The sequence below is a fragment of the Macaca nemestrina genome, chromosome 2 (genome assembly GCF_043159975.1).
Source record: "Macaca nemestrina isolate mMacNem1 chromosome 2, mMacNem.hap1, whole genome shotgun sequence".
Taxonomy (NCBI): domain Eukaryota; kingdom Metazoa; phylum Chordata; class Mammalia; order Primates; family Cercopithecidae; genus Macaca; species Macaca nemestrina.
Genome location: NC_092126.1, coordinates 112443263 through 112462400, shown reverse-complemented (window position 1 = coordinate 112462400; position 19138 = coordinate 112443263). Strand labels below are relative to the sequence as shown.

General features: G+C 54.2%; 1 protein-coding gene across 4 annotated transcripts; it reads right to left on the bottom strand.

Annotated features, from left to right (window-relative positions):
- Nucleotides 1-108: 108 nt before the first annotated feature.
- LOC105480422 (prolyl 4-hydroxylase, transmembrane) lies at nucleotides 109-18957 on the bottom strand. Of its 4 annotated transcripts, none has more exons than XM_071091692.1 (9): nucleotides 18495-18957; nucleotides 18191-18272; nucleotides 5920-6110; nucleotides 4621-4717; nucleotides 2955-3117; nucleotides 2174-2416; nucleotides 1346-1523; nucleotides 1028-1151; nucleotides 109-530 (listed from the first exon to the last, which is right to left on the bottom strand). In XM_071091692.1, exons 1-9 carry the CDS (start codon nucleotides 18819-18821, stop codon nucleotides 310-312), a joined length of 1626 nt encoding a protein of 541 aa, XP_070947793.1. In that variant the 5' UTR covers nucleotides 18822-18957; the 3' UTR covers nucleotides 109-309. The 4 variants fall into 4 exon arrangements, with proteins under 4 accessions (XP_070947793.1, XP_070947794.1, XP_011737571.1 ...); XM_071091693.1 differs by having other exon boundaries at nucleotides 1346-1436; XM_011739269.3 differs by having other exon boundaries at nucleotides 2174-2359.
- Between the last annotated feature and the right edge of the window lie 181 nt (nucleotides 18958-19138).

The window sequence follows — 19138 nt, the reverse complement described above, 5'->3', positions numbered from 1 at the left end:
CTTCCCCCGCCCCCTCACGTGACGCTTGCAGGGCGCTCCTAACTGGCAGCCTGCCGCACCTGGTGCGGACTCCCTCCCGCCGACCCGGAGCTTGTCCGGCCAGGCGGCTCCAACCTTGTGGTTTTTTTATTTGACGGGGCAGATGGGGTCAGTACACAATAAATAACATGAATATAGGAACTGCGCCGTATTGCGGCTGGCGGGGTGGGGCAAAACATTGGCCAGTCTGCAACAGGACAGAGGGACAGTTGGACCCCCGATCTTGGGCAACTGGCGACCTGCGGCTGGGAACTGGGGCTAACTTTTCCCTCAGAGCTCCACGCGCGTATCGCGGTAGGCCCGGTCCAGAGCCCACTCGGGCTGCGATTCGGCGCCCCCTTCTCGGGCCAAGCGGGCCATCTCCTGTTGGAACAGCGCTTGCCGCGCTCGGCTGGGGTCCACATTAATCCAGTTGTTGGCAATCCACTTGGTGCCGCGCGTGACCAGGCAGCCCCCGTGCAGCGAGTAGTCGTCCACGTCACCCACCCAACCTAGAAGAGGAGGGTGACATGAGATCCTAGGCTGGGCTGGCCAAAGCTTGGCCTCATAGGGACCAAGAGCATGACCAAGGTGGGTCCAGCTGTGCATTCCTTGTGTAGCAAACACCCAGACCCAAGGCTTCCTTGGGGGCTCCTCATCTCACCCCACTAATGTGTAGTCAACACCACTGGCCCTCTGAAACCAGCTTTCTTGCTATTGGGCCTGTCCATATCCCTTCCCACCCTGGGTTGGCAAGGGACATGTGTCCCAAGCCCCAGGGAGTAGGAAGTCTGGGGCATCAGGGAATTATAGTGATGGGGATAACCCAACAGGCAGTACAGGTACTGGGGCGGTCTGCTAAAGCCACTAAGGATGGCCTTTGGGAGGCACCAGGAGCAGAAAACCATTTGGAAAGCAGCCAGAAACAGACCTCCATTGTGGCAGATGGGGACTGGGTAAAGGGAAGCTGTCCTCAGGGCACCCCCCAGGCCTGGCCATAGACCCTCACCTTGCCCATCAGGCAGGTAGTTGTACCAGAAGACTGCTGTGCCCTGTCGGGGCTTGACACGCAGGTTTCCCTTGTCACAGTGCCTCCGTGTGTCACGGAGGTCCACGTCATCCTGAATCAGACTCTGTGGGCAGCAGGGTGGTGGGGTGTTCAACCTGTCCCCACTATGGCCAGGCCAGCCAAGGGTGACCAAAGGGAAACCAACCAGATATGCCCAAGGAATCATTTGGGCCCACATCCTTAGACCTGGAGAGGTGTGTACTTCACTTGCCCAAGCCCCTGCCAGCCCACAAGAGTAATAGCGCGGTCGACCCTTACCATTTCATCGTAGGTTCTGTTATCTGCTACAGGGAAAACAGTCTCACCCCCACCGGTGACGTTGTTCAAATAAAACAGCACTGTTATGTAGCTGTAAGGCAGGGGGGCCACTGAGCAGGTCCCCAGTTGTGGATGCTCCCGGGGGCTTACCTGTGGGCAGGATAAGCTGCCCAGGTTCCTGTTGCCAGGGACCAGGACAGACTAGGATGGGTGACAATAGGGCAGGCCAGTGCCAAAATGTCCCTAGCTCCTCCTTCCCCCAAACCCAGTCTCTTACTGTGAGTTGCAATGGTTTTTTGGCCAAGATCACAGGTGCACTTAGCTAAATGCCATGGCCCTGAGCAAGGGCCTGGCAGGGAAAGGCAGGCTAGCAGAAGCAACAGGGCATGCTGAAGGGCTCCTTGGGGATCAGAAGGGGCTGGTCCAGAACAGCCACCTGAAGAGGAAAGAACTGCCTTGACAGGGGAGGGAGGCACAGCTTCAGCTTCTCTAAGTGGAATCAAGATCCACACCTGGGGGAATGGGCAAGACAAGCTGGGGGCCCAGCCTTGCCCCTTGCTTCAGAACTCTGGGGGCAAGTTTTGGTGTCTGTGGGTACTTCAGTCTGTGTTGACTGTTGACTCCAGTGGACACCATGGCCAGTAGCCACCCCTATCCAGCCATTTGGTAAATAGCTTGTGGGGAGAGGTGAGGGCATCACTGACTGGGATAACCAGGCAATCTCCTGGCCCCATGCCAAGGGGCATGCCCACAGTGCAGGGCTGTGCCTGTGTCATGGGCGTTCCTGGTCTGGGGATTGAAGGCAGCCCCCAGTTGGGAGATACTTGCCGGCAGGAGGTCTCGAAGGGTACAGACTCGTTGGCTACCAGCTTGGTATGGGAGCAGATGGTCTCTGGGTACACAGGCCCACTGTCCACGTGGGCATGGTAGTGGCCCCCCTCACCATATCGAACAACCTGCAGCGGCTCGCTGAGCTCCACGATCTCAGGCGACAGGCGAGTGAGGCGCAGCACCCTGGTGGGCAGCAGGCATTTGGCTGGGCAGCCCAGGCAAGGTGGTGACCTGAAGGAGCTGGCCAAGGTGGACCCTGGGTCTGCCACAAGCTCTGCCCCTACCCACCTCCCCTGGAAGTCCCTTAAGCCATCTCAGACTGGCCCTGTAAGAGCAGGAAGAGGTTACTCATGATGAGTCCTTCTCCCTCAGATGCCAAAGACAGAGACACCTGCTGTGTGGAAATGATGACATTTCCACTAAATAAAGGGGCAGGAGTCCTGAGGTCCTCCTTCCGTGGAAGGAAGTTGTTTATTTAAAAACCCTTGTCTGCTCTGACAGAAGGGGTCCTGTGGGCAAAGATAAGGGGTCATTTATCAGCAGAAAAGAAGTGCTCAGTCTCTCTAATCCCAGTGGCCCAATGTGCGCCTGCACAGAGGGCTAATTTGCCTTTGTTAATTGCCTGTCTTTCAGTGGGTCCCAATCCTGGTCTAACAAATGGAACTTAATCCCAAATGGGTTAATACATTCTGTCCTCTTGGCCCCAGACAAGGGCTTCTGTGGAGGCCCTGCCCAGTCTTCTCCCCCTGCTCCAGTGAGAACAGTTTCAGGTGCTCACCTCTGGCGGATGGCACGCATGACGTGGTGGGCACCCTCACCCTGGTAGAGCCAGGTATGGTGGCTGTTCCGCACCAGCTCACTGGACTCTGCCTTGTGGCTCCTCATGTACTTGTGGAAGTCTCGAAGGTCCATGTTGGAGAACTCCTGCAGACTCAGCACTCCTGCACAGGGCACCCACCATCAATGCTCGCCAAGCCCATATTGGGACGCCACAGTGACAGGCTGCACTTCCCTACCTACCCCAAAGGCAGCAGCAGCCCCTGACCTCAGGCACTGAGGGGCCATGTACACTTGTTCCCCATCTGGACTTTTGGGTCAGATGAACCTGGTTTCTGTCACAACAGGCTTTACGGGAAGACCCAGAGCAGTTCCTTTTCTCAGTTTAAGCCCTAATTTGGCCCTAAGAAGGAAGAGGCTCACCCCCTATTAGAGTGGCCAGAGAAGGTTCTCCAAAGGAAGCTTGAGCCATATGGCCAGGGCCCTGGCATTCCAGCCTGGCTGTATAGAGTGGTGGCCACTCTCCAGCCTGTGGAGGGTGAGGAGAGAGCAGGCAGTGCTGGGCCTCATCCAGGGCCTTACATACATACGTCAGGGTACAAGTAGGGCCAGTCCCCAGGGAGTTCCTCATGACCTCAGGTCTCATCCTGAGTGGAACCTACCTCACCAGCCCTGGCTGCTGCATTACCAGCCCACATTAGCAATGAAAGTCAGGCCACCCCCTCTCATGAGAACATTCTCCACTGCCCCTGCTCAAACCATTAAGCAGGGGCTCCACCCTCTTGGGGTTCTGGAAGAGTAGCTGGTATCTTTGCTCCATGTTATTCTGGCTGACCTGAGGACGTCACCTTCCACTCTGGCCCAGATTCCTCTGAGGGTGGGGGACATTCGAGGGCTGTGAGCCTGTCACCACCTCTGTTCTGGGGCCCGTAGCAGTATGGCAGCCATCCAGCCACAGGTCATGGCCAGATTCTTCACTGGTTCACCAGCCGCAAAGCGACTCTTCCAAGTCCTTTTTAACTGCTGTATCTTCCTTTCTTGGTCCAGAATTTGGGCATGAGAGTGATGATCACACCTCAGAAACCTCCTGAGAGTTATTACCAGAGGGGGCACCACTTGCCTGACAGCTTCCCGGCCCACCCCTCCCCAGCAGTTAGCACAGTTAGCAGCACTACCACTTTAGGCGCTTCAGCATGACTCCAGGTGGACAAGAGGAAGGCAAGGGAGATCTCATTTAGACCAGGGAGGCTGTCTGCTGGGATGGACCTCGTGTCTGGCTGGAGAGACGGATGGAGCAGGGTAAACAGCCAAGCTCTAGCTGGCCTCACTGTTGCCTTGCTCCTGCTCCACCCACTCTGTTTTCTGCCAACTAGCAGCCCTACTTCCTGTCCTCAGGCTCTCAACTCTGCCTGATGTTATCAAAAGGGTCTCTAAGAACTGCCTTCACAAGACCATCACCAAGGGGAACGGGGGGCCTGGCTGCCTGCCTACTTCCCAGGCAGGGGTAAAAAGCAAGGCTGGGACCTTGCCTCCCCATCTCTGGCCACTATAAAGGGGTACAGAGAGGCTGCCTGGCTGTGGGGGAAGGGCCCAAGTTTTCAAAATGGTGCACCTGGGAGTGGGCAGGAGTCTTGCAGGGATAGGACTGTGCAGAGGTGTGAGCTCACCGTCACCATCAGGGTCGGCCTTGATCGCGGTGTACATCTCCTGAATGCTCTCTGGAGTCATCCACCATCCATTTCCCAGGCGAGTCTGGGCCAGGACCTAAAGCATAAGAGGGTCCCTCAATGGGTTACCCCAGTGATGGAGAGCCAGCAGAGAACAGATGGCCCAGTGCTTGTTGTGGAGCAAAGTGTTCAGGTGAGGGCATGGATGAGGACACAGGGCAGAGCCCATTGGGCTGAAGTGAGTGCAGGTAGAAAGGTACAGAGCAGGCTGGGCACGGTGGCTCACGCCTGTAATCCCAGCACTTTGGGAGGCCGAGGTGGGTGGATCACGAAGTCAGGAGATCGAGACCACGGTGAAACTCCGTCTCTACTAAAAATACAAAAAAATTAGCCAGGCGTGTTGGTGGGCGCCTGTAGTCCCAGCTACTTGGGTGGCTGAGGCAGAATGGTGTGAACCCGGGAGGCAGAGCTTGCAGTGAGCTGAGATTGTGCCACTGCACTCCAGCCTGGGCGACAGAGCGAGACTCTGTCTCAAAAAAAAAAAAAAAAAAGAAAGGTACAGAGCATCTGAGGAGAAGGCTGGGGGCTGGGGGTCAAGAGGCATAGGGTCATTTGCGTTCCCGGACTAAGGGCCTGTGGCCTTCATGGAGAGCACTGTTGGGTGGAAGCAGAGTGAAGGACAGGCCTGTGTCCCACTCAGATGCTCCGGGTGAGATGGGGAAAGCCAAGTCCTGGGTGTGAAGGGAGAACAGGCACCAGGGAGAGACCTGGTTAGGGCATGACCACCAGGCCCCTCAGGAAGACCAGGCTCAGTGGGGTGTTCTGTGTGGGCAGTGCCCCCACCACCACTCTGCCAGACTTCTCTCAGAAGCTTGGCCCTCCAGCCTGGCTGTAGAGTGTGTGAGAGGTATGCAGAGAGAGAGGCAGGCTGCTGGCCACCTCAAAGCTGCCACCCCATCCACCATGAGTTCTGTGGGGCCCCCAGCCATGACAGCAAGGAATGCAGGCTATAGAAGGTCCATCCCTTGAAAACTATGGTAATAAATGCCATCAACCTCAGGTGGATTCTCCTGCCACCTTCTGAGGTTCCCAGCATAGCCAGGGGCTCTCTAGAGGGAAAGGGGACCCCCCAGGTCTGGGTATGCCCAGGCAGGTCTGGGTGGTATTTGACTCTTGGGACCAGGTCTGGGTGGTGTCTGACTCTTGGGACCAGGGCTGGGCTGGACAAGTGACCTGGCCACCAGAAAGGTGATTCTGGGCACTCCCACCCTGAGCCTACTCAGGTCCCAGGATTCCAACCTCGCGGAGCTGCAGGTGCCCATCACGGTTCTGGTCCAGCAGCTGGAAGAGGTCCAGCTGGCTGACCTGCATAGTGCTCATTGCCTCTTCATACTCTTCAGTGGGCAGGATCTGGCTGCGCTGTAACCCCTTCATCTGCGCCAGATGGATGATGAGCCGACACTCGTCATCAGTCAGGAAGCCGGGGATTTCTGCCAGAAGAGGAGGTGGGTGAGGCCAAGGACTGAGCCAGGGCGCCGGTGCACCCAGTACCTTCCTCCCTGCAGGGTTCCTGGGGTACTGCATGTCCCTCAATGGCCGCCAAGTCTGGAGGATGGAGGACTTTACAGACCCCTTGATTCTGACTTGTCAAGATTGAGTTGTCCTGCAAAGGCTGACTGGCGTTGGAAATGTGGGACCTCTCTTGATGATGAGAGCACACATTTTCCAGGAGAGCCCTGGGAGGTGAGCCAGAGCTAACCTGGATATGGGCTGACCCATCTTTGGGTTGGGACTGAAGGCTAGAGGGTGGTCCTGAAGGCTAGAGGGTGGTCCTGAAGGGCAGAGGGTTGATTGCTACTTCTTACTGGGTATAAATGTTTAAAATGGGGATATGGTGGCTGCTTCTTGCTTTCATTTTAACTTTTCAGCATTATTCAAATAAAAAAAGCACAAGACGTCCAATGCTTTAGGCCAGTCCAAGGGCCTTCCCCTCCAGTTTCCTGTGTAGATGGGTGCTGGCCATCTGACCAGGGCCAAGTTGCCCAATGCTGGAAGATCACCGAGGGTTACTCAGGTTTGGGGCAGATACTGCTCTCTGAAAAGATATCCCAGGGTATCCTTTGCTTCCTCAATTCCTTCCCTGGTACAAATGTTCACTGAGTGCCTACTCTATGCTTCTACACCCCTGAGTAAAGATTAGTCAGGTCTGGGGCTTGGCTTCAGTGGCTGGCTGCCTGCACACCAGGCATAGCTGGTAGGTGGCTTGGTGGAGCTAGAACCTGAGCCTCACATCTAGGGAGCCCACATTCTGGTAGCCCCAGACACTTCCAGAGTGGGAGCATGGGCCCTGCTTCCTTCCCTTGTTGCTGGGAGAGAGGACTTCACTGGGGGACAAGAAGCATACAGAGGAGCTGATTGGAGGAAGGGCGGCACTGCTACCTGCGGAGTGGCCTGCCACTTCTCTCAGTTACACTTCCAGCACAAAGTTCCAGCCATTGCTAAGAGGAAGGAAAATGGCCGCTCAGCATCAGGGTTGGAGCTTTTAAAATTTTATTTTATTATTTTTTGTAGAGATGGAGTCTCCCTATGTTGCCCAGGCTGGTCTCAATGTCCTGGGCTCAAGCGATCCTTCCACCTCAGGCTCAAAAATGCTGGGATTATAAGCATGAGCCACCACACCTGGCCTGGAGTGGTTTTTAATAGTAATTACAACAGAAAATACTTAGGTAGCACAAACTCTGCCCAAGGCACTGTCCTAAGTACTTCATACATATCAACTCCTCAATCCTTATACTTACCCTAGAAGGCCAGGCCCCATTAATTCAACCGTCCTATCTAAGAGGAAACCCAAGCACAGAGAAATAAGTGCCTTGCCACGGGCCACCCAGCGTGCTGTTTTCCAGAAACCATGCTCATGACCAGATTCAGCTACTAGGAGCAGGTGACCCTGACGTGATAACATTGAGGATAGGACAAAGGCCCCCACTAGTGGCCTGCATGATCATGTTACCCCAGCAAACCCAGAAAGGGTGTGATCCAAGGGGAGACAGCCCTGTGGAACAATGGGTTAGATCAAATTGCAAATCAACAGAGTCACCTCCTGATTGCTTAACTCAAAATTTTAAAAGAAAGAAAAAGGAAGCCAGAAAAAGAAAACACAGGCCCAGGTTTCTTCAGTTTATTAGGTGCCAGTAATCCGCAAGCCAAGTGGAGATGCCTCCAGCCTCTACAGTCCCCCGCTGTGTGCTAATCAAAAACAAACAGCCCAGTCAGCGTGTTGGGGCCTCACCAGGTGGGTCCAGGCACCTCGGAGCTGTACAGACCCCTGCAGGAGCTCCTCTGTTGGCTCCTGGGGTGCAGGAATAGCCCTATAAAACCCTCAACCTCAGTTCATTAAGACCAAGGCACAGAAGGCAGTGATGAAGCGAGGGCTGTGGCTGCTGGTGACGCTGGTGATGCTGTGGGGTGAAGGCAGGGTCAGGGGCTCCCTGGGGCTGCATGAGGTGCATGCCCATTCCCCAAGCCATGGCCCTATGCCATGATATTGGCTACACAGATGCTGCTGCTCAACTTGCTGGACCACGACACAGCAGCTGAGGCCATCCAGCAGTTGGTCAGCTGGCTGCCCCTGCTTGCCCGGGAGTGCCACACCGATGCCTGCCTCTTCCTCTGCTCTTTGCCCCTGTATGCCTTGACAGGTAGGACAGGGGCTTCCAGGTGCATGACCCTGGAGGGCTCCCTCAGGGCCCTGCTCTGGTGGCTCAGGTCTTCAGTGAGCACCTATCAGGGCTGGGCACTGACAGGGACAGGGAGGATAATGGATCGTTTTATTAGAGTGTTCCAGACAGAGGGAACCAGGTGCCCTTAGGCAGGAGACCACCAATGGTGGTCAAGGGCTCTTGAATGTCAAGACAGGGCAGGTGGACAAGTCACTTCAGGCTGGGGGTTGGGGGCAGATGGGCTGGGACCTCCTCTCCATTGAGGTGTGGAAGCTCTGTCTGTCCAAAGAGACCCTGGCAAGAGATGGAGCAGAGGCCCTTTTGGTGGCCTTTTCTCCCAGAGAGTCCAGAGATCCCAAGGCTGTTTCCTCTTCCCCAGCCTAACCTATCCTGTGAACAACAGTTCCCTCCCAGAGCCTCTGGGTGGCCATGTCAGCAGAACTCAGGATCAAGCCCTTGTACTGTTTGCCAACCCCAGCCCTGGCTGCGGTGCCCTGAAGGCCTTTCAGGACAAGAGGGAGGGCCCTGCTTCCTCACTTTAAGATGGAGAGTAAAGGCCCAAGGTGCAGGCTGCCTCTCGCAGACACTGGATGGCCACAGAACTGGAGGGCGAGGTGCACTGGAAAGCTGGCAAGACACTTGAGTGGGAGGAGGCGGAGGAGATAAGACAGAAGCACTGGGAGTGAAGAGGCAGAGCTGAGGACTGAGATGTAGGGAAAGTGGGAAAGCCAGGCTACAGGGCTGTTGCTAGGCGACCAGTGTCGTTGCCCAGCAACCAGAGAATTCCAGGCCACTAGATAGGGGTAGGAACATGGAGAGGTTCCAGATGATCTGGGTGCCCAGCCTGTGGCAGTGCAGCCCCCAACCCTTTCCCCCAAAGGGTCATCTACCCCTCCCACAGCCTGTGCGAGGCCATGCAGGTCAGCTGCGAGCCCATCATGGCCTGCTATGGCTACCCCTGGCCAGCCATCCTGCGCTGTGGACGCTTCCCCTTGGGCCATGATCTCTGCATCACTGCCATGGCCAAAAACAGCTCCCGCCTGGACTGCCCATGTGAGTCTGCTCATGGCTGGTCTCCACCTTGCTCTGCCCCACCCCTTTCAAATGATTCCCCAGGGGATCAGGTAAACTGTACTCAATGTCACCTACAGCAGGCATCCCTCTCAAAAAGGGTAAAAAAGAGGGAAAAGTGGGAGGGATCAGCCCCCTCCACTCCCTCCTCACTCCACCCCAACCACAACCACAGGTGCCTCGCCCTGCCCCTCTTCCCAGCACTGCGTGCCAGCTGCAGGGACTGCAAGTTGCAGGATGCAGGCTCCTCCAAGGAGGTCCTGGGCACTCTCTGCACCAGTGACTTTGATGAGTCCTGGGCCTGTAGCTTTACACACCTCTTCCAAGTGCCAAGTGCCTCCAATGCAGCTCCTGGCTCGGTGCTGAGGCAATGTAAGAGGGAATACCCAAATGCTATGCCTGGTTAGAACGAAAAGAAAAAATTCCTTTACAAGCATAGGACATTGCTAAAACAACAAAACGAAGCCAAAAATTCTGCTGAGGAAGGTGGCATCCTAAGAGCCTGATTCTAAGGGCAGAGCATCAGACAAGACCAGGTGGAGGGGACTGGTGGATTAAACACTCTTGGGGGTTTAGGGAGGACTCCTAGAGGCCCATCTCCTCACCAGCCCCTCTGTTCCCACTCAGCAGTGAAGGTCAGGTTCTCCAGGCACAACAGTACTTCCTCTGGCCCCTGGGACTGCGACCTGTACTCCAGACTAGAGGTGCTGAAGACAGGACCACTGCCCCCTGCAGAGCTGCAGCCCACCCTGCAACAGTGGCTGCAGCTGGATGTCACATACGTGTACATTCTTTTCCAAGGAAGGCACACAGGGACCTATGTGTTGAGTGGGAAGATGGAGGGCTGCTGGCTCTTGGTAACGACGGCCTTTACCTGGAGCCAGGGCCACCAAAATTTTCGGCTGGCTGTGGGCCATTGGCACCCTCACCAGTGCCAAGAATAGGGGCTAACCCTGCCAGGGAGAGCCTGGGACTTTGTAGCCATGGCCTCTGCAGTGGTCATGCAAATTGTGTGTGCTCCCATGGAAACACATACAACCCTCTTTCTGCTGCCTCCCAAGGAGATTTACAAACCAGAATCCAGAGAGGCACAAGTCTCAAACAGGGTGGAAGTACACCTTCCATGGACACAGCTAGGGACTGCTTCTTGAGCAGGTAGTCCTCTGTCCGGCCAAGAGGTCAGACAGGCTCCCTGGCAGCTGTGTATGCTGGGTAGGGAAAACCACCTTCTGTCCTTCCCAGGCCCAGGATGACAGCCTGGCTAGTGACCTGCTACTACTGGCCATGTGCCTCAGAACCCCAAGCTGAGTCTCTGGGCAGTCACATAGCCTTAGGCTATGCTCACCTTGGTCATGATGCTGTTTGTCAAACCCCGGACAGACTCAATTATACCTGATTAATCTTTACTGGGTCCGTAGCTTTGTCAAGCAGCAGGCCTATGAAAAAGCAGGGGTGTGTGTGGCAATGCAGAAGCCTGAGCTTAATTCCTTAAAAACTTGAACTAGCCAGGAGCAATAGCTCACGCCTGTAATCCCAGCACTTTGGAAGGCTGAGGCAGGCGGATCACGAGGTCAAGAGATTGAGTCCATCCTGGCCAACATGGTGAAAACCCATCTCTACTAAAAATACAAAAATTAGCTGGGCGTGGTGGCGGGTGCCTGTAGTTCCAGCTATTTGGAAGGCTGAGGCAGAAGAATCACTTGAACCCAGGAGGCGGAGGTTGCAGTAAGTTGAGATGGTACGCACCTGTAGTCCCAGCTACTTGGGAGGCTAAGGCAGGAGAATTGCTTGAACGTGGGAGGTGGAGGTTGCAGCGGGCTGAGATCGCACCACACTGCACTCCAGCCTGGCGATAGAGAGAGACTCATCTCAAAAAAAAAAAAAAAAAAAAAAGCAACCTTGAACTGATAGGCACACTAAAATTCTTTCTCTACTTTTGGGCCTCCAGTGTTTATCATGAACACCACAGTCTGATGTAGCTGCCTAATGGTTTTCTTAAGCTGAAAAAGAATACATTTAGAAATCCTATGATAAAGCAGTCATGATTTTAAAATAAATTGTTTTGTATACTGGTAGCAATTACGCATTTACCTCAAATCGTTAAGAAAAATGGATTAAAACTCTTGCTGGCCGGGCGCGGTGGCTCACGCCTGTAATCCCAGCACTTTGGGAGGCCGAGGCGGGCGGATCACAAGGTCAGGAGATCGAGACCACGGTGAAACCCCGTCTCTACTAAAAATACAAAAAAATTAGCCGGGCGCGGTTGTGGGCGCCTGTAGTCCCAGCTACTCGGGAGGCTGAGGCAGGAGAATGGCGTGAACCCGGGAGGCGGAGCTTGCAGTGAGCCGAGATCGCGCCACTGCACTCCAGCCTGGGCGACAGAGCGAGACTCCGTCTCAAAAAAAAAAAAAAAAAAAAAAAAAACTCTTGCTGGCGATCGGGCACGGTGGCTCACACCTGTAATCTCAGCACTTTGTGAGGCCGAGGCGGGCGGGTCATGAGGTCAGGAGATCGAGACCATCCTGGCTAACACAGTGAAACCCCGTCTCTACTAAAAAAATACAAAAAAAATTAGCCAGGCGTGGTGGTGGGCGCCTGTAGTCCCAGCTACTCGGGAGGTTGAGGCAGGAGAATGGCGTGAACCTGGGAGGTGGAGCTTGCAGTGAGCCGAGATTGCACCACTGCACTCCAACCTGGGCGACAGAGCAAGACTCCATCTCAAAAAAAAAAAAAAAAGAAATAAAACTCTTGCTGGCCACTGGTAGTATCCCCTGCTGCCTTTGAAGAGGGTGCCAAGTCAGAAGGGTATGTGGAGGATGCTTTAAGCCAGCAGGCAGATGCTGGACTGGGTTGAGAGCACCCAGTGAACTCCTCCAGCCAGCCAAGGATTAGCGGGAGGCTGGCCGCGGTGGCTTACGCCTGTAATCCCAGCACTTTGGGAGGTCGAGGTGGGAGGATCACTTGAGGTCAGGACCAGCCTGGCCAACATGGTGAAACCCTGTCTCTGATAAAAATACAAAAATTAGCTGGGCATGGTGGTGGGCGCTGTCATTTCAGCTACTCAGGAGGCTCATGCAGGAGGAGAATGGCTTGAGCCCAGGAGGTGGAGGTTGCAGTGAGCCGAGATCACACTACCATACTCCAGCCTGGGCAACAGAGTGAGACTGCATCTCAGAAAAAAAAAAAAAAAAAAAAAAAAAATCAGCGGGAGATACAACTCTGGCCATTGGACACATAGCTGGGACAAATCAATCCTCTTACATATGCAGCTCACCTTTGTGGGCAGAGGCACAAATGACACAAATAAATACAGAAAATAGTTTCCAGCAGTCCTAAGCATTTGAGAACAAAACCCAGCAGGTTGATGCAACAGGGTGCCTGGGAACATTTTAAGATGGGTTTGAGGACAAGAGGTCTCTGAGGATGGAATGTGTGAGCAGAGGTCTGCTGGAGCTGAAGGCACTCTCTGTGGGAAGAGCCAGGTCTAAGCCTTTTAGTGAGGGAACAGTACGTACAAAGGCCCTGAAGCAGCAGTGAGCTTATGGTGTCTTAGGATCAGCAGGGAGTAAATGGAGTTGGGGTTGGGGGCAGGAGATGCATCTAAGAGGCGAAAGGGTGGCCAGGCGCAGTGGCTCACGCCTGTAATCCCAGCACTCTGGGAGGCTGAGGTGGGCGGATCATGAGGTCAGGAGATGGAGACCATCCTGGCTAACACGGTGAAACCCCATCTCTACTAAAAATACAAAAAATTAGCCGGGCGTGGTGGCGGGTGCCTGTAGTCCCAGCTACTCGGGAGGCTGAGGCAGGAGAATGGCGTAACCCGGAAGGAGGAACTTGCAGTGAGCTGAGATCGCGCCACCGCACTCCAGCCTGGGCGACAGAGCAAGACTCCGTCTAAAAAAAAAAAAAAAAAAAAAAAAAAAAAAAAAGAGGCGAGAGGGCTTTCAGGCATCAAATGAGACTTAGAAGTGAAATGGAAAATGTTAGAGACTTTTAAGAGAGTGATGAGCGCCGGGCGCAGTGGCTCAAGCCTGTAATCCCAGCACTTTGGGAGGCCGAGACGGGCGGATCACGAGGTCAGGAGATAGAGACCATCCTGGCTAACACGGTGAAACCCCGTCTCTACTAAAAAGTACAAAAAACTAGCCGGGCGAGGTGGCGGGCGCCTGTAGTCCCAGCTACTCGGGAGGCTGAGTCAGGAGAATGGCGTAAACCTGGGAGGCGGAGCTTGCAGTGAGCAGAGATCCGGCCACCGCACTCCAACCTGGGTGACAGAGCGAGACTCCGTCTCAAAAAAAAAAAAAAAAAAAAAAAAAAAGAGAGTGATGAGCTGCTGGGCACGGTGGCTCACGTCTGTAATTGGGAGGCCGAGGTGGGCAGATCACCTGAGGCCAGGAGTTTGAGACCAGCCTGGCCAACATGGTGAAATCCTGTCTCTACTAAAAATACAAAAAATTAGCCGGGCGTGGTGGGTGCCTGTAGTTCCAGCTATTTGGAAAGTTGAGGCAGGAGAATCACTGGAACCTGGGAGACAGAGGTTACAGTGAGCCAAGATGGTACCACTGCACTCCAGCCTGGGCGACAAAAGTGAAATTCCGTCTCAAAACAAAAACAAAACAAAGGGAGTGATGAGATCTGACCTGCTATGACAGAATCAGTGTGGAGTGGGGCAGGATGGCGGGAGAAGTAGGCCACATGTAAGAAAGCAATGTCCCCAGAGAGGTGGCAATGGTTTGGAAATGGAGCACTTCTCTTCTGAACAAGGTGGTGCCCTCAGCTGACACCCAATATTCCAAATCCTTTATTTCCCTACCAAGGGAAAATGACCTACCAGTCATGGAGGTATTTGCCAGGAGCTCAGTTTGGGCCTTTTGTGGCCCAGGTCCCAGTTGCCAAGTATCTTTAGGAACAGGGGTGGGAAACAGGAAATATTTCTCAAGGAGAGAGACGGGGGGTTGCATGGGGTCTTCCCTGATAAGTGCTAGGGTTCCCTTCTACAGAGATGGAGGCACCTTAGGGTGGACCCCAGTTCCCTTGCCCCAACTCACATCTTGAGCATCCACTCTTCGATCCCAGGTATCTTGGGTCCCTGAGGCTGGCAGATCACAGGTTTAGATCCAAGAACAGCATGGCAGAGGGGGCAGAATGTATAGCAGGCCCACTCTTCTCGGGCCCTGCTTGCCCATTTAGAATGACTGGGTAGCAGACCAATGGACAGAGGGACAGGCAGGCCCAGAAGACAGACACTGCTGCTGCTGGGGATGAGGCATCCTTTTTTGTAGTCATCCAATACCACAGTATTGAGGAACTGCCCCACCATGACCACCCTCTCCCCTCTCACACATCTGAACTTCTTTTTTATTTTTTATTTTTATTTTTTTTTGAGACGGAGTCTCGCTCTGTCGCCCAGGCTGGAGTGCAGTGGCCAGATCTCAGCTCACTGCAAGCTCCGCCTCCCGGGTTTACGCCATTCTCCTGCCTCAGCCTCTCGAGTAGCTGGGACTACAGGCGCCCGCCACCTCGCCCGGCTAGTTTTTTTTTTTTTAGTTTTTAGTAGAGACAGGGTTTCACCGTATTAGCCAGGATAGTCTCGATCTCCTGACCTCGTGATCCGCCCGTCTCGGCCTCCCAAAGTGCAGGGATTACAGGCTTGAGCCACCGTGCCCAGCCACATCTGGACTTCTTGTAATCACTGATTACAATCTCTTGGTTATGCCTTTTGAAATTTGTCTGCAGAAACAGAGATCCATCTGATGGCTTAACCAGAACCAGTTTACCTTTTGTCAAATTTCCTCTGCTTTTTGTAGTTTGCTCTTGGTGACTTCAGATCTGGGTTTCTCATTCTATGCCTTTTTTTTTTTTTTTTTCTGTGATGGAGTCTCACTGTCACCCAGGCTGGAGTACAGTGGCATGATCTTGGCTCACTGCAACCTCCACCTCCCGGGTTCAAGTGATTCTCCTGCCTCAGCCTCCCGAGTAGCTGGGATTACAGGCATCTGACACCATGCCCAGCTAATTTTTGTATTTTTAGTCGAGACGGGGTTTCACCATGTTGGTCAGGCTGGTTTTGAACTCCTGACCTCAAGTGATCCACCCGCCTCAGCCTCCCAAAGTGCTGGGATTACAAGCATGAACCACCAAGCCGGGCTCATTCTCTGCTTTACAGGACAAGCTGCTTATTAGGGAGACTTTGGCTTCATGGCTCACTTAACCTAACATGAATATGAATTAGATATATACAGATCCCAGGAAGGCTACTGAGAGAAAACACTGCCTCCTCAGATGTGTCTGTTCATAGTAGTGTAGTAGTAATGGGGTATTAGTCCCTTTCCTGGACCCCTCTTTCCTGACAGTTATCTCATACTTCCCACAAGTCTTTGCTCAAATTTTTTTTTTTTTTTGAGATGGAGTTTCATTCTTGTTACCCAGGCTGGAGTGCAATGGCACAATCTTGGCTCACCACAACCTCTGCCTCCCAGGTCCAAGTAATTCTCCTGCCTCAGCCTCCCAAGTAGTTGGGATTACAGGCATGTGCCACCACTCCCTGCTAATTTTGTATTTTTAGTAGATGGAATTCCTGCATGTTAGTCAGGCTGGTCTCGAACTCCTGACCTCAGGTGATCCACTGGCCTCGGCCTCCCAAAGTGCTGGGATTACAGGAGTGAGCCACCGAGCCCGGCCTTGCTCAAATATTTTTCTCAGGCAGGTCCACCTTGGCTACCTTATTAAGGGTTCCAGCCAGGCACGGTGGTTCTAACCTGTAATCCCAGCACTTTGGGAGGCCAAGGAGGGCAGATCACCAGAGGTCAGGAGATGGAGACCATCCTGGCTAACATGGTGAAAGCCCATCTCTACTAAAAATGCAAAAAATTAGCCGGACATGGTGGCACATGCCTGTAATCCCAGCTACTTGGGAGGCTGAGGCAGGAGAATCGCTTGAACCCGGGAGGCGGAGGTTGCAGTGAGCTGAGATCATACCATTGCACTCCAGCCTGGACAACAAGAGAGAAACTCTGTCTAAAAAAAAAAAAAAAGAGTTCCAATCCCAGCTAAACTTCTGCCTTACTGTCTGCTATTTTCTTTTTGTCTTTTTTTTTTTTTTTTTGAGACGGGGTCTCTCTCTGTTGCCTAGGCTGGAGTGCAGTGGTGCAATGTTGACTCACTGCAACCTCTGCCTCCTGGGTTCAAGTAATTCTCATGCGTCAGCCTCCCGAACAGCTGGGATACAGGTGTCCGCCACGACACCCGGCTAATTTTTGTATTTTTAGTAGAGATGAGGTTTCACCATGTTGGTCAGGCTGGCCTTGAATTCCTGACCTGAAGTGATCCGCCTGCCTCAGCCTCCCAAAGTGCTGGGATTATAGGCATGAGTCACCGCGCCCAGCCCTGTCAGGTATTTTATGTTGGCAAAAAAGAAAAAAGAAAAAAAATGTGCCTTACTTGTTTGCAATCACATATCACCATCTGAAACACCAATGTATATATTTTTTTGTCTGTTTCCTCTTCATTTGAATGTCAGCTTCAGGGTTTTGTTTCATTGTTTATATTTAGTTCAATGCTGTGTTCCCAGCACCTAAAATAGTGCCTGGCACAGATTTCAACTTTATTCAATAGTAACAGTAATAACAACCACCACCTTTGGATGCCCCTCCCACAACAGGACTGACAGCATAATCTATTTCCCTATAAACAGCATGCATATGACATCCTTCTGACAGGTCTAGGCATAATCCCCAACCAGGACTCTCTGCTTGGAGGTAATGACATGTGCTCAAATGTTCTACTTTGGCCCCAGCTCCTAACCCATTCCATACCCCCGCAGGCAGGAATGGCCCTGGGTTTGCAAATATGTTTGTCACAGAGGCCAGGTACCCAGGGCTGGGCTGTACAAACACCCTGGACAAGGTCCATGGGACTAGGGGTCCCCATCTTGTTGACACTGGTGGCCTTTGAAGGACTCTGGGGTCTTCACAGCTCTCACTGTGGCTTTGCTGCGCAGGCCTTAGAGGCAGGCTATGTGGGTTCTAATCCTAGCTTCACCACTAAAGTAACCGTGTCAGCCTGGCCAAGCCACAGCAGCTCTCTGTGCCTAACTTTCTCCCCCACTGGTCTGAGGGTAGGATCTACACCCACATCACAGAGGGGTTGCAGGAATTAAATGAAATAATCATACGAAGGCAAGCACATAACGAGCTCAGAAACAATGAGCTATGTTGTGGCTCCAAGTGAAGTCACCCTAGAAGGCTTTGCCCATGATGGCTGAACAAAGACTTCACGGTAAGAAGAATCTCAGAGCGCTGGCAGCAAAAGCTGAGCCTCTGACTGGTGCTCCGGTGGAGGAGGCTGGCGGGGGGCACCAGTTTATCTACATTTGGACAGCCTGCTTCTCATCAGACCACAAGGCCCACTTGGGCAGTGGGATTTTCCCCAGAGGTCCTGAGGTCGGCAGAAAGCTGGTTATCAGTCTCCCACCTTCCCCCTAGTTCTAGAAGGTGACAATTAATGGTGGCACGGAAGACAGCTGCAATGAAATGTTTATACACCAGCCTCAGGCTCACTCTGCCAGCCCAGTGATGGAATAATGGACTGCAGGAAGTAGGGATAAGAGGGAGTGTTTCCCTATTGCGAGGACGGGGAAGGTCCTTCACTTTGGTAATCCTCTGGAAGGGCTGCTTTGAAGCAGCCATTTTCAAAATAGAGGTCACGTGGTCACAATGAGCCTCAAGGTGGCCACCAAACCGCAGACCCTGGCCCTTCCCAGGAGTATCTGGCGGACTTACCGAAGAGCAGCGGCTTGAGGCTGAGGGTTCGGATGAAGTGATCCCTGTCGGTGACCAGCTGGACCTTACGTTCGTGCCCCACCTAAGGGAAAGGCGCACAGCGGGCAGCTGGGTCGCCAGACCGCGCTGCCCAAGAAGGGCCAAGTCACCCCGGCCCGGAGCGCGACAGCAGACGCGTGAGTGGGAGCGCGCGGGACCGACGCAGAGCAGCGCCGGGGGCAGTGTGGGGACCCGGGTTGAGTGCCGGTCCTCTCGGGCTCAGCCGTGCAGGGCCTGGAGCGCGGCGGGGCGGGGAGGTCCTCACCTTGATGCCCTCCAGCCGGGTGAGGGGACCTAAGGTGGGCTCGGGCCCGGGGCCCTGGGCGCGGTGCTGGGGCCCGGGATCGCTGCTTTCGTCGCCATTGCTGTAGTGCACGAAGAGCAGCAGCGCCAGCACGTTACCCAGGTACAGATGCACGAACACCATCAGCACCAGGAAGTAGGCGCGCGAGCAGATGCCACGGGGCTTGCACAGCGGCCGCACTGGTGCGTCCTCGCCGTCGCCCAGCCCAGCCGCCGCCTGCGCCTTGCAGTGGTCTGGCGGCGCCCACTGCGGCCTCGAGGCCTCCCCTGTCACCGCCGCCGCCGCCATGGCACCCAGGTCGCGCGCGCCTCAAGGGGAGGGGCCGCGGGGTGCCCGCGCTGCGCAGTCGCCCGGACAACGGCCGCCAGGCCCGCGAGCGCCGCGGTAACTAGGAGACGGTGCCTGGGGGTGCCGAGCCCGCCCGGAGCCGCTTGTGTCCGCGGGGTGCTCGGCCTCCCTGCGCCTTGAGCTTCTCTTTCCAAGCTGGGTTGTTGTCGGGCAGAGCTGTACAAACTCCCCAAGTCAGAAGCCAAGGCCCCAAGTGTAGACGCAGACAAGAGCGGCACCATTAAGGCATACACTACTGGGAGCTTCTTGGTGCCTGC

Excerpts from the sequence above, each read along its gene's own strand:
- LOC105480422 (XM_071091692.1), bottom strand. The coding sequence starts at position 18,821 with ATGGCGGCGGCGGCGGTGACAGGGGAGGCCTCGAGGCCGCAGTGGGCG. Across the intron at positions 3,118-4,620 it reads GGCCGACCCTGATGGTGACG|GAGTGCTGAGTCTGCAGGAG; the intron begins GTGAGCTCACAC and ends TGCCCTGTGCAG. Across the intron at positions 531-1,027 it reads CTACCTGCCTGATGGGCAAG|GTTGGGTGGGTGACGTGGAC; the intron begins GTGAGGGTCTAT and ends CTCCTCTTCTAG.